At 40.1% G+C, this 14,136-nt stretch overlaps 1 protein-coding gene and 1 long non-coding RNA gene across 15 annotated transcripts in view; one reads left to right on the top strand and one right to left on the bottom strand.

Moving 5' to 3' along the window:
* Nucleotides 1-14,136, bottom strand: part of LOC139827242 (uncharacterized) — a 77,291-nt gene that overhangs the window by 3,885 nt on the left and 59,270 nt on the right. For 5 of the 9 annotated variants that reach the window (XR_011737673.1, XR_011737665.1, XR_011737669.1 and 2 more), the window contains one exon: nt 1,567-1,638. This is a non-coding gene — a long non-coding RNA (uncharacterized lncRNA). The other 4 variants (XR_011737668.1, XR_011737671.1, XR_011737666.1 and 1 more) reach the window with 2 other exon arrangements.
* The window catches only part of ITPRID1 (ITPR interacting domain containing 1), a 50,755-nt gene that overhangs the window by 13,571 nt on the left and 23,048 nt on the right, over nt 1-14,136 (top strand). For all 6 annotated transcript variants that reach the window (XM_071804739.1, XM_071804738.1, XM_071804735.1 and 3 more), the window contains 5 exons: nt 1,200-1,251; nt 2,086-2,172; nt 2,763-2,965; nt 10,512-11,104; nt 13,296-13,350. In XM_071804739.1, the coding sequence (XP_071660840.1) occupies nt 1,220-1,251; nt 2,086-2,172; nt 2,763-2,965; nt 10,512-11,104; nt 13,296-13,350 (970 nt within the window). In that variant the 5' untranslated portion in view covers nt 1,200-1,219. The remainder of the gene's footprint in view (nt 1-1,199; nt 1,252-2,085; nt 2,173-2,762; nt 2,966-10,511; nt 11,105-13,295; nt 13,351-14,136) is intronic.

Below are 14,136 nucleotides of genomic sequence, written 5' to 3'. Positions count from 1 at the left end.
AGGGAAAAATTGTATTAACTCTCACATTCAGATCTTATTTTTTACATTCTCAAGCATTTTTTATAGCGAATCTACAGCTTCTGCTGGCATGTGATTAGGAAATGGTATACAACAAGTTGCTGATTCTTATTCAAATTATGCTCAGTTTGTTGCTAGAAAGTCTGGTTTATGTTACCACAGCAAATTACAGGATGTCAGTAACCTTTATGTTCTCAATTTGGATGGATATCCTTACACTGAGTAAGACAGAAGGAATTTGTGTTAGAATTTACAAGCAGAGGAATAATTCAGTAGAGAATGTCAAAGGATGTTTTCTCCTTCTTTATTGACACAATTTTGTTAAATAGAAAACTTTAAAAGCTAGACACAAAATATTCAGCTTGTGGAACAGAGAAGGATATCTACTATGCTTTTAGGCAAATGCTGCCCCAGTTTTCCGAGGATCAACGTGCCTGTTATTTCAGTGTTAGGAGGGGAAATGACAACTACAGACGCTACGTATTTGCATATTATTCCCATTTCATCATCATGAAGTGATGAAATGTGCACCTTACAGCTCATAGGTACAGCACACTTGGGAGTCCATTAAACAATATTAGTAGTTCTTGGATAAATATTCTCTCATCCAAAAACACTTGCAATTGTCCTGCAACTCAATTCTCTCAAACACGTTGAGAGCATGATGCAAAGCCCAGAGAAATCAATAGTAAAGTACTTACAACATTCCAGTGAATTACACCTGAAAATCTGTTAGACACAAAAAAGTTGTATCAGTGTGTGCTGGAATGAGAATTTGAAATTACGTATTTTTTTTACTAAAAAGGCAGGCATTAAAAGCTATTGTCATCGTATTTTCTGTATAAATAATTTTGACAGCTCTGCAGCAGATGGTGGAACCCAATTCATAGTGCTTATTTTAAATACCAGGGGCTTAGACTGGACTGCTACTGGTCTATGAAATATAGAGGCACCTATTTTCCCCTTCTTTTGATGTGTATTGCATTTATTTGTGACTAACATATACTGTGAATTGAGCTTCCAACAATGGTATTGTTCTGCAACTCTGCCAATCAGACTAAAATGTTTACTTATATAATGTCATCAGTCCTTTGTTTTTTTCTCCAGTTTGACACGTTTTTGTTTTGAGGGGGGTAAAAAAGGTAAGATAATATATTATTTTTATTTGTTCTTGTTTTCAGTTTCGTTGTCAGTACTAGAAATGGTACAAATGACTATGCAAAACTACAGAAGGTAGGTTTCAGACACCATAGAAATTGGTATAAATTCTTTCTTCTTTCTTTTCTTTATGACAAAAGGAGGATTCTTTTAAAATTATTATTCTTCTCTCAAACTGATAGCAACAGTATTAGTTCAAAAATCTACATATCCTCCAAGGCGTGTTTGAGATGTGAGCTGATGGATAACCTGAGATGAATAAAAAAAATAAAATAAATTGAAAAAAAAATCAAGGCAATGCTTCCACTGTATATAGAGATTTGCTACTGATCTTGATAGGTACATGTAGGTAAACTTAAGCTTGGGTGTAACAAAAGCACATCACTTTACCTGTTGAGAAAGACTACCACGCCACAGGATGTTCCTTTTGCAGTGAGCGGGCTCCGAAAAGCAGTTATGTCTCTGTAGATGAGCAGATACAAACACAACAAGAGGTGAAGCAAAGAATTATTCTCAGGTGCCACTCCTGCTGCTGCAACTCATTGTGCCTTGTCTCTCCAAAACTTTGTTAAGAGCAATTATATCTCTTGCAGTAGGTGGCTAGAGAAACTGTGCTCCCTAAAGGTTCCCCAAAGATTCACCATCTGTCAAAAGTGAGCCATTCTGCCACCTTTATAATTAGCATTTACTGGTACCTCACACCTACGTTCTCACACCTACTGTAACATACTGTTCTTGAGAACAAACGTATTGCCACAGTCTCATGCCTGCTCTTCTTATAAGGCACTGCTATCATGTATCATTATAAACCAAGACAAAATCCAAATGGTTATTTTAGGAAAAAATCATAATGATGTCCCAGAGGAGCATGTGAGTAAACACATTTCATTGTTGTTTTTTTCCAACCAGGTTCCTGCAAGAGTTTTCAGAAAGTCCAGTAATGTCAAGATGCAGCAGTCTCAGCTCTTCCCAGTCACTCACTGGTGTATCTCAGAGGTTAGTTATTTCCATGCATTCCCAGACAGGAATACAAGGAATTAGCCCATTTAGAGACCAACCAGTGTGAGTACAATTTTGAATATGCAGTTCAAGGTCTTAGTTTGTAAAGGCATGTCTTAATTTATTTTAATAAGATCAAAATGGCCTTCTCAATAACAGGTGTCTGATCTCAAATGTGTTTGTACTAGTACAAACAGAAAGCTACCTGAAACTGCAGTGGGCTTTGAATCCACTGGAAGGTTAAAGGCTGCAAGGTCCTATGGCAGCTGCAGCGTGCCTTGTCTGTATTGCGTCTAGAGAGAAGTGAGCCTGCAGAGCTGTGAACCTACACCTTTTATTAAAGTTCCTTTTGCTAAGCTATCTAGATCCCATGCCACCAAATTCCTCTGGGGGCAGGAACGTGCATTAATCTCTCAACAATGTGACTGAAAAGGACTACATCACTTAAATAATAGTCTCTACAAGAGGGTAAAAGAAGGGAAGAGTATTCTTTAACAGAAATCAGACCATATACTATATAATAGCTACTTCAAGAGAAAAGTGGTACTAATACAGTGGTGTAAATAATCCTGATGTTTTCTGCATAGCATCACCGAATGGCTGGTGCTCTGGGAAAAGGATCCGGTGGAGATTCTTCTTGATTTGGGGTTTGGTACAGAAGAACCCGATGTCTGCACTAAAATCCCTCCTCGATTCCTCAGTGGTGCTTCTGTAGCAAAAGGGATCAACATCCGAGTCTTTTTGGAAGCTCAGAAGCAGCGGATGGACATTGAGAGACCAAATCTATATGGTAAGGAGAGGCATTTTGGCAAAATGAGGAATTTTAGCCAGGAGGTAAAATAAATAGCAGGGGATACTGAGAGGGGTCAAGTAGAAGAGGCTTACAAAACAAAATGTGTGAAGAAGTGACATGTATTCAGCAAACATCGGAGATCCTCATATATGCTTTTGTTAAATGCTGTATAGCTCTCCTCATCTGAGGACTCTGATCTATGTGCTGGAGTTACCAGCTTGTGGCATTTTGAAACATAGCCACCCATCCCCTGTAAGACCTAGCCCACCACCAGAGATTGTTGTTGGTGTCATAGAGGCTACAGAATTGAACATGGGTCCATTGCCTCAGCCACTTCACCGGCAGCATGTTAGCACATAGCCACCATCATTGGTGGTGTAAGCCAATACACAGAATTTTGAATTCAGCTAGGCCAGACGCAGACTCACATTTTCTTTTTCACTTGGTGGCATCAAGACTCCTCTCACAGGGAAATGTGGATAACAGATGGCAAGGTCTTAACTTCCCATGACTAAAGGTAGCAGAGCTTGTGCATCAGACCCGCAAATCCCTAACTAGAACCTAACAATTTTGTGTTTCAAATATGCTCCAAGATGTAAACGAGGATCATATTTTAAGTACAAAAAAATTGCACCATTGAAGGCACTCAGTCTCAATTTTTATTCCTTTAGATGGTTTTAGTTCTTGTGTTGTGTATTTTGCAGTTGAGCAATGAATACAAGGTCCTCACCCTAAAGATATATCTGTGTTAAAATAGCATTCTTAATGTGTCAGTATATCACCCCTTTGAAAAGTCCAATTTTGACATCATTTCCCCTCGTTTGTTGCATAGGATAGCCAGATGGCTCTTGAAATCTTCTGTCTACTTAAGATGCTCAGTGAAGCAGGATCTCTTGCATAGCCTGTGCATTCCCATTTAAAATTACACTAAGGAAGCAGTATGGATGGAAAGAGAATTGAAACAGAAATGTCAGAGCATTGTGGAAAATGTGTTTTTCTCTTTTTTTTTTTTTTTTTTTTAAATAGCAAGCCCTGTGCATACATTTCAATATTTACATCAAACTGACACATCAAACAGGTTTCTCAGCTCTCACTTTCTCTTTCTGTAACTTCTCTGAGAGAGAGGGATTAGAGATAATAATTATGAGTGGGTTGTGGATGGAGACCTCAGGGAAGAAGGTAGAGAACTAGGAGGGAATGAGAGCAGAGAAAGAGCCTCTGAGGGAAGGAGTTTGCACAGCGAAGGCAGGGAGTGGTAAGCTAAGGTGTGAATTTAATGACTCATCCTACAGTCATCCTCAATGGGAACACTTTTAGTATATGTGAATGGCTTATCTGTATGGGGGAGCTGCTGTGAAGTAAGATAAGATTTTAATTTCTTTTCTGGTGGGTGTGATGTCCATCAAAACATGTTATCTTGCTTTTGACAGTTTGGGAGGGGCTTTTCACACCATCTGCTTAGGCCTCCTAAGTATGTGTCTGGGCTGGGAACATTTAGTCAAGAGAGGTGGGATTCATCCTTCGGAGATGCTTATCTCTTATCTTTTCACTGACTACGTTTCCATATATGTGGTAATTTATCTCAGCCTGGTTCACTGCACCAAATCATAAGCATTTAGCTGAAGCACCATCTCAAGGATCTTAATCATTGCAGTCTTTCTATCTCCATAGCAAATGGAGAGAGTTGAGCAAGTCCTGTGGTGACCATCACTTTAGACATCTCTCAGAAGAAGCCAGTCTGTCTCAGTGACCATGTAGATAATCGTGCACAAGTACCTTTCTACAGCTGGTATTCCAGGGGAGGACTTATAGCTAAAAAGGAATGTATCAGGTTTAGCATACAAACATCTGAAGAATATCCTCAAATGGCATTTGTTTGTAAGCTGTGTTTTTCCAATCTCGCCAACCTTAGGTTGTCTGATGATTTTATAGTGAGGTATAGCAAGAAGGAGGAGTGACAAATCTATGTTATTAGATTTTAAGATGGATTGCACCTCCAGAGCTAGGCCTAATCTATCTGCCTTCAGCACCTAAATTTTTTGGCATCTAATTAAGCCAGCTGTTCTAAAGCAGAATCCTACGTTTCCTATAATGGCAATGAGGAGAATAGGCATTTTTGCAGGCCTGCAGTAGAAGACTTTTCTCTGTAAGTTAAGTAGAAGGTTCAGGTCTAAAGATGTTCAAGAGCATTTACCTCTCTATGAACAATTTAGGGAACTTCAGACTCCTTACTGTCAGAGTGCTGCTTCACTGAGGCATTGAAATGAAAGTGGCAAAATGAGGCAGACCGTTCAGCAGTCTAGAGATTTCAACAGTCTGTTGAACCACTGCTCCCAGAGATGTGCTGGATTAACTCAGTCACCCTGTTTGGTATATTATCACTGAAAAATTTCAAGGCAAATACAGTCTGAATCACTCTCATTTGTCTCTAGTCATGAAAAAGGAATAAATAGTTTAATCTGAGTTAGTGAATGCCTGAGAAGTTATCTCCTTGGCAGTTTACTTTCTCCTATTTCTCTGGATCAGCAGAGAAAGTTCATAGAATACCAGGTTGGAAGGGACAACAAAGATCATCTTGTCCAACCTTTCTTGGCCAAAGCACAGTTTAGACAAGATGACCCAGCACCCTGTCCAGCTGAATTTTAAAAGTGTCCGTTGTTGGGGAATCCACTGCTTCCGTGAGATTATTCCAATGGATTATTGTTTTCAGCATGAAAAATTTTCCTCTTGTGTCCAGTTGAAATCTCTCCAGGAGTAACTTGCACCCATTACCCCTCATCTTTTCCATGTGTCTGCTTGTAAAAAGGGAGTCTCCATCTTCTTTGCAGCCATTTACTGGAACACAGTGATAAGGTCTCCCCTAAGCTGTCTTTTCTGGAGGCTGAACAAGCCCAGTTCTCTCAGCCTGTCCTCATATGGCACCTTTGCAGTCCTTTGCTCATCTTTTTGTCCCTTCTCTGACATTCTCCAGCCTGTCCACATCTTTTTTGTATAGCAGGGACCGAAACTGAGCACAGTGTTCCATGTGTGGTCTGAGAAGTGCTGAGTAGATTAATTAATTAATTAGTTAATTGATTTAGTACAACATGTTACTCTGAGAAAGTGGGAGAAAAGGAAAAAGGTTATAGGTACAATACAGAAGACAAGAAACCTGGAGGAAAAAAGGAAAGCGAGGTGAGAGAGACCAAGGACTTCCAAAGCAGAGTGATCACTCTCCACTTTCATATTTCTTTCATTTCCTAATGCAGTGCTTTACTGTTTCTGTCTCACTCTTCCTTGCTTGTGAAGAATGTAGTTTTCTAGGCCTCCTTCACTGCTCATTAGACCTTTTAAAACAGGAGTGGATTGTTCATAGATTTACTTACTAATTGGTACCCTCACTTGGTGCTCTTTCCCCAGTATTTTCAGAATTTTCAAAAGGTTCAGTTCACAAAAATAAGGTGTAGTTTTGAAAATGTTGGTCACCCTTTCACATTCTCAGCCAGATCCAAAAGCAAAGCTTATTCCTATCATTTATTTAACAGTAGTGAAAAATTTACTGACCTCATTAGAATTGATATTTGAATTCCTAACTGAAGAAATAAACTCACTTGACAATCAGAAGTGAAAAGTAATTATATCTCTGAATAAGCTGATCCTCAAATTCTTTGAAAACATTTCAACATTTCTGAACCTCTTAGTTCCAAAGTGTTTAACTGTTTCAATCTGATGCTTAAAAATTAAACAGCAACCGAAAAATAAAACAAGACAAAACCACCCACATTTTGGTACTTCCTATTCCTACTGCTATATCTAAATCTACTTGGGTTTAGGGTTTTGTTTCTGGAGATTTTTCATTCTCATTTTTGTCTGTCTCAGCTGCTACAATCCCTTCAATGGAGCTGTAGTTTAAGTCTCGCTCTCTTCTGTGTGATGGGTGTATTAGGTAGACATCATTTCCCACGATACAATGTTGTCCTGTGACCACCAACAGGTCAACTAGGATAGAGATGCACACATCATTTGAGATATATATCAGGTAGCAAATCAAACCCCTACAAGAGAAATGAAATGTAAATTGCTGGATACAATCTCTGAAGTACAGCTTCGATTCAAGAAAAGGCAGCACTGTCAAGACTCAAGACAAAACAATCTAAAAAAAGGAAAATATTTAAATATATGACCAAGTAGACAATGATGACATTTCATTTTTATTTTTCCTGAGAAAAAAATGAGCAGTCTCAGATGTCTTGTTTTTTCCATTGAAAGTTCTGATTTTTCCAAATTCTGCTATTTGTTGGAGGGGAAAAAAACAAAACAAAACAAAACAAATAGTTGATTGAAAAATTCTTGCTAGGTCTGGAAATGTTCTGCATTCCTTCATTCCACTGTAGGCCTACTGAAGACTTTTCAGATCGTCCATGTAGATAACTATGTCAGCCTATGTAATACCAGATTTAAGGAAGGAGGAATGAAACTGAGCTTCTCCTCCTAAATTAAAAAATGGTTATTACAAAGTCATACACTGAGTTAGCTGAACTCAAGGTAATTTTCCATGTGGTTAGAGTATTTTCTTTTTAGTACCTAGCAAGGTCTTTTGTTTTGGATTTAGTATAAGAAAAATGAGATAGCATGCTGGGATAAAGTTTTCTTCCAGTAGCTTTCCAGTGTTTGGGACTCACTGATATTTTGGCTGTTGTCAGGCAAACCAAGGACTTCTTCAGCCATCCAGCTGCAGGTACAAATTGTTAGGAGAGGGGCACAGACAGGACAGCACCTAGATTGACATTCAGAATATCATGGTATTACATGCCATTAACGCTATGCTCCATATATAAGCGTGAAGTTGCAGAACATGGCTGCAATCCATGACGGGTCCTGTTCCCATGTCTTCCCTAGACCTGCTCTGTTCTCTGTGTTTTGCTGGACTTGCTGTGCTTGCAGAGTCCAGCCTCTGGCATTCATTGCTGGTAGTGTGTGTTCCAGTATTGCTCTGTATCACTCTTCTTTTACTATTGTTCTCCTAAATCTGTTTCTATTTCAAGCCATGAGTATTTTCTCCTTTTCCCTTCCTTCCCTCCAAGGAAGGAAAGGCAAGAGGGAGCAGCCCTCTACTCTTTAGCTGTTAGCCCAGGGCTAAATGGTAACAACTCATTAGAAGCGCTGTAAAAGATACAGATTCTATTGAAGATCCATTGGTCTTGTTTACAGCATGGCCATTTGCTGTTTCAGCTGAAGTTTCTAGTAAAATTGAATCCATGTGATTTAATATCTCATCTGTGCCACAACTTTAGATTATTTTGCTGCAGGAACTAAAGAGATCTTATCAGCCTCTTGCCTATTTAAGGCACAATCCTTGAGGATCATAACTAAGAGATGAAGGGACTGCTTGCCTGGAGAGAAACAGTCCATGAAGCAAGGCTGTCCCTGACATAATTTCTTCATGACTTGTGTGTTTATTACATTGCACATGACTGAGGGGATTTTTTATGTTGTTCATTTATCATTTCTCTCAATCTTTCATCTGTCCTTTAGTTGTCTTAAGGTCTTAGAAATAATTTGCAAAAGCTAAGCAGTGCATAAAAACTATTTCAAATGGCAGCAAGTCTGATTCTGGTTCAAACCGAGAGAAGGACTGGACTGCTCTGCCACTGTCAGTTAAAGGAGATGTCCTGGTTTTGTTAAAAACAAGTTTCTCTTTTAGTGAATTTGCCTGTCAGCTAAAGCCTTCATGTTAGCTGCATTTTCCTGGAGAACCCAACACATGTTTTGGTTAAACCTAGCAATGGAATGCAAACTTATTGATAAGCACGGATGGACATCTCGCGAGAGGGGCAACGAGAAACTGATGACCGAGAGACTGACCAATGGTGTATAACATTCCATTCACGTGAATACTTCATATAAAAGTGGGAGATCACGAGGATCTCGCCCCTTTTTTCCTCATGGCTGACATTAGGAGAGGACCTTGCTGGTCGTCCCTGTGAACTGAGGCCTAGTGAGAGACTGAATCCAGCTCCATTTGGCTACAGAGTCTAATCCAGGACTTTGGGTGCTGGCTCTGCAGTTGCTGAGACTTTCAAGATTGGTTTTGTATATTTTGTATTATTTTCTCTATTCTTATTAGTAGCATTAGTAAAACATCTTTAACTTTTCCAACTCTCTTCTCTCTGTCCTTCTTTCCCTCCCGATCGCCTGTCCTGAGTGGGAAGGGGGGAGAGGGAGGGGCAAAAGGGGGAAGTGGGGGGGAGAGGAGGTTAGCAATACATCTGCCAGGGTTTGATTGTCACCCCGCAATCTTAACCCTCGACAGGAGATTAGCACTTGGCATTTTTATGGCCTGACATAGTGGGAGCCAGATAAATACTGAGGAGAAGATGTGCTATACATGGAAAGCATTTAGTAGTGCAGTGGATGTACAAACAAATTAATTATTTATTCAGACACCCCAAACTTATACAACACTGTGTAATTTGTGTACTGACAGACCAGATAACTCCTTTAGACAACATCAGGTGAAACCGTTGACCACGCCTCAAAAAGTAGCAGCAATGGCAATGTTTTCCTCCAATGTTAAAAACCAGGCAATTTCTGGGGAAAAATAAAAGAGGTGTGTTGGTGAGATATAGTAACTATCAGAAATTTCATGGCACAATATTGGTCCCCGATGTGAAGGACCAGCTCAGAACCATGTTAAATATCCCCTTGTTGTCTAATTGTCAGTGAAGCAGCATTACCAACAGACTGCATGCAGTTTGTCTGCTCTGTAAAAGCAGCCAAGAATGTTAGCATTTTGCCATCTACTGTCCTCAATGAATCTCGCAGGGAAGGAGGAGTCCTGGTGACATATTCATTGCCTCAGGATAGGTCTAGAAAGTATGTGCAAGCAAATATGTTGTGTTTCTTTCTATAAATAACTTCATAGTGTTGTAGTGACGGAAACCTCCAGAATCCCTTTGACAAAACATTATTACCTACTTTTTAGATGTTATGCCATGGAAGAAATGACCCAGAAATTACAGAGGGTTGGTACAATGAAAAAAACTTTATCTGACATCAGCTATGAGTTCCTGGGGTATAGGTGTTTTTCTTTGTGCTGCTATGAAAGCGAGAACATAACTTCTATGGTAAATTTTTATCATTTAATGGCTATATGCATTTTGCAGTTATCCTGGACAGCTGCCAGCTGTAAACATTTGAGATCAGATTTTATTAACTTTTTTCACATGAATTTTAATAAGTCCTCAAAAATGGCATCCAAGTCGGCCCAGCCAACTGGAGAATGTCAGGCTGGATTCTGTAACCTTTATTCACACAGAGCAGTGTTCAGTTGCACTTGATCCAACAAATGTAATGTTGCATGTTTGTCTAATATAAAGAACTACGCAATGGTGTCTCTATGTAGCCTGAATGGATCCTCTGGAAGCAAATAGAAAAATTTAGCCACTTTTGAATCAGGTACTCAGAATGTTCTTGGCAATTACAAGTTTGAATAATCATTGTACCAATTACTCCAAATTATATTTTTAATAACCATGTTGCCTTCCATTCTGTCAAACTTCAGAACGTTTTCAACATCTGGAACTATTTGACCACGTAACCAGTGCCCTCTCATCTTTGCTGATCAATGTCAACACCCAACAGACCCAAGTACAGGATGGCAGCGGGGATGAGATCGACCTCTTGGACACTGCAAAGAGCAGACCTGCAGTCACAGGAGCAAAGCAGAGAAGAATAGGCCAACTCCTAAAGAGGGCTTCTCAGCAGACAGCACTGCTGAAACAGGATTCACTGGCACCTGGGGAAGCCAACTTGTCCAGCAAGAAAGCACAATATCATTCTTGTGCAGATATTGCTGAGAGAGAAATAGTTCAGGCAGGCTTTTCTGCTTGTGTTACGTCAGATTGTCTGACCCCGGTGCAATCCTACAGAGACGAAGGTCCCTCAGCATATCCCACATCCCAGCATCCACTGACTCCACCATGGAAAACCTGGGCTTCATCGCGCCTAGTTGCAAAACAGCCCCACCTTTCTCTGTCGTGTGAGGTGCCTGCCAAAGAGAAGCCAAGAAAGGAGTCACCTTTGCTTGTGACCCACACATTCACAAAAGTGGCTGACCTAAATTGCAAGTCACCAGACTCATTTGAAATGGAAGAGGTGAGGTGGATTTTTGTGTGTAGTGCTAGCAGTGTATCTCCACCCATATTCATGGTATAAGTTTGCATTATCTTTTTCAAGATAGAAGCTAGAGTAAATTACTTCAACAACCACCATGCAGCAGCATTATAGGGAAAAGCAATAGGATTCCTACTACACATTGGGATTTTGATTATTTTAAATTGTCTTTGTGTTAGGATACTGTCAAAGAAGTTGACACTGATGTTACTAAGGTAGGATTCATTCAACCAGTATGATAGTGTAAGATGCCAATGTGTTTTATGCAGCACTAGGTTGTGTGGTTTTTGTTGATAGAAGGAAGTTACAGGAACACTAATATGTATAATAAAGGAGATTTTTACAGATCCAGTCAGTAACCAGGGTTTGAGATTTTTTCCATCTTTTTTTCCCCCAAGCTAATTTTCTGGTATGCTCTTTCTGAAAGTCGCATCGCAAAATTAGCCTTGGTTTTACAGCAGTGTTTGAAATACTTTGTCACTCTCTAAGCCGAGCATCCTAAAACCAGAATAACTCGGAACAGCAGCTTGTTTTCATATCCAGTCTACAAAGTCCATAATATTCAGCTATCTGTATGTTTTAGCAAGAGTGGGTTGTCAGCAGGGGTTCAATATGAAATAGAAGAGACCAGGATACTTGCTGGTCCCTTACTTGCACGTAGAGTTGTTACATGAGCAGCAGTTTTTCTGGCCATACTACTGCAGAAAAAAGGGCTATGGCAGGATACTCTCCAAACATACAGACTCCACTGGGATGCCAATAGGAATACTCTTCTGTTTCCAGCCATCCTTCAAGAACGAGGAAAAGGAAGGAGTCCAAAAATTAGGCTCTACCATAAGAATCAAAGAAAGTAGGAGAAATTGAGTGGTTGGTAGACCCCTAAAAACATTTGGAGCATGGGGAGGGAGGGAGTGATGAAGAGCAGGAAGGGAGGAGCAGGGAATGGTTGGGAAAGGTGGGAGGCTTAAAAAAGTTTTCCAGTTTTTAAAGTGTTGAGAAAGTTCAGGTTAAGGTGGTAACTTTCTTCTCGAGTAAAGGATATTTGTCTTTTAAAGTCCTTCCCAAGAGGTATTTTTCTGTGAAAGGTTTGGTGCAGCCTTCATGACTGCAGAGCTGACTCAAGAATTGGAGCAGGGGCCTGATTATCAGCCTCAGTGGAGAAGAGGGTGTCTTTCAGAGATCTCCGGTACAGCAAATTTATAGTCCCAAAGAAGCCCTTCTGTCTTTGTAAAGCACTTGGCATGCTGGACTTGCAGCTCTGTGACTAGGGGCTCACACAAAAGTGAGGACATTGGCAGAGCGGTAAATGCAAATGATCGTAAACACCCCAGTTTGATGTCTAAGACAATTTGATATGAACAACGCTGTATGTTCAAATAAGACAGGGCATTTACTGTTTAACTTACAAGTATTCTCTACCACATCACTAAATTAAGGCTTTAAGAAGTATGTACTAGCTGAAACCATCAGGCCACCTAAATCATTCGTCTGGCAATGGCCAGTAGCAGATGTACAGGGAACAGAACAATAGTCACATATAGAGTCAACTTTCTCTTATATTCTTTTAGTCTTTAATGATGAGGGGCTTAGAGATCTCTTGAGCTACAGACTGCATGGAGGACACACCTAACATATGTTTATGTGTTGTTCGTATCTAATAGATCCCCTTTTCTAGAAAGTTTTTTTTCTCAAGGAGTTGATGCAGCATCATGACATGGCATGTTCCCCTTGATACTGTGAAAAAGTCAAACACATCTTTATTTCTAGAGAAAAAAAAATTCTGACCTTACATACACTCTTTGGCAAGAATTTGCCTCCATATGGTTACATTTCTTTGAGTTTCTTCTACTAAGTCATGTTTTTTCCTAGGGACATTTCTCTGAGGCTGTTCGAACAAGATTGTTAATGTATTTAGGTGTTGAGAACCTTTATGTGTTGATTAGTTTGAGCAAGGCTCGGAAAGGTTCTGAGACTAGAGCCTAGTTTATGACAAGAACAAATATTTTTAAAAGGAAAAAGCCAAAAAGAAACCAACTGAAAGATTTAATGTTTTCGCTTTGAAATGTCCAGAATTATTCTGCATTTTATCCCTAACACGCACCCCCAAGAAGGCATACAGTCATAATCATTACCATCAGAATAACTTTTCTTCCTCTTTTCCTTTCCTTTCCAGATTCAGAGTTTTGAGGATGAAACTCCGTGTGGAAATGCACCTGACACCACTTCAGGTGGGTATTAAGAAAGAGACGGTTTGCCACTTTTCAAACACTGTTCCCATGTAGCTGCTTCTAAAGCTTATCCTAACTATATGTTTTCTCTCTCCCATCACCTTTGGCATTTGAATGCACTTTTCTAGACATAGCACAGGGCTGTACAATATACTCAGCTGATCAGGGAGATGCAATGATTGGACATGAAGAGGATACCCCATATGCACAGCTTTGATTGTGTGGGGTCTCTGCCTGATGCTTTAGACAGGCCTCTCTACTCTTCCAAACAACACCAAAGCTTTGCTCCTGCTCAATAAGTTGACAAACTTAGATGAGCCCTTATCCACCAGCTCTCAGATCCCTAGGAGAGAAGTCAGACAGGAGACTGGAGGTAGTGGCTCTGTAGCCACTCTGTACGCAACTCAACCAGGACCACATAACTAGGATGTTCTGGGGGCAGCATGGCCTCTACCCCATCGTCTGAGTCTCCTGTACAATAGAGGCTGCCATCACATGAGCTGGCATAGCACTGAATCATGTATTAGAAAATAAGTTATTTGAGGTGTCTATGAAAGGATTGAAAGCAGAAGTGTTAGATCAGGTGTCATGCTGTCATTTGGGACAATTTGAGTTTGGATCCTGAGAAGCATTTGCTGGCAGGGCTGGTGGTGTTGGAGAAAAGGCTATGCAGCCTCCAGACGAGGGACCACTTGGCCTTGCTCCCTAGTGACCCTTTCCAACCAGTGCAACTAGTGCTTAGAGCAGGACTGGCAGTTCTTGTTTTTGTGGTGTTTTTTGTTTCTT

The sequence above is a fragment of the Patagioenas fasciata genome, chromosome 2 (genome assembly GCF_037038585.1).
Source record: "Patagioenas fasciata isolate bPatFas1 chromosome 2, bPatFas1.hap1, whole genome shotgun sequence".
In the NCBI taxonomy this organism is placed as follows: Eukaryota; Metazoa; Chordata; class Aves; order Columbiformes; family Columbidae; genus Patagioenas; species Patagioenas fasciata.
This window is presented reverse-complemented; position numbering and strand designations above follow the sequence as displayed.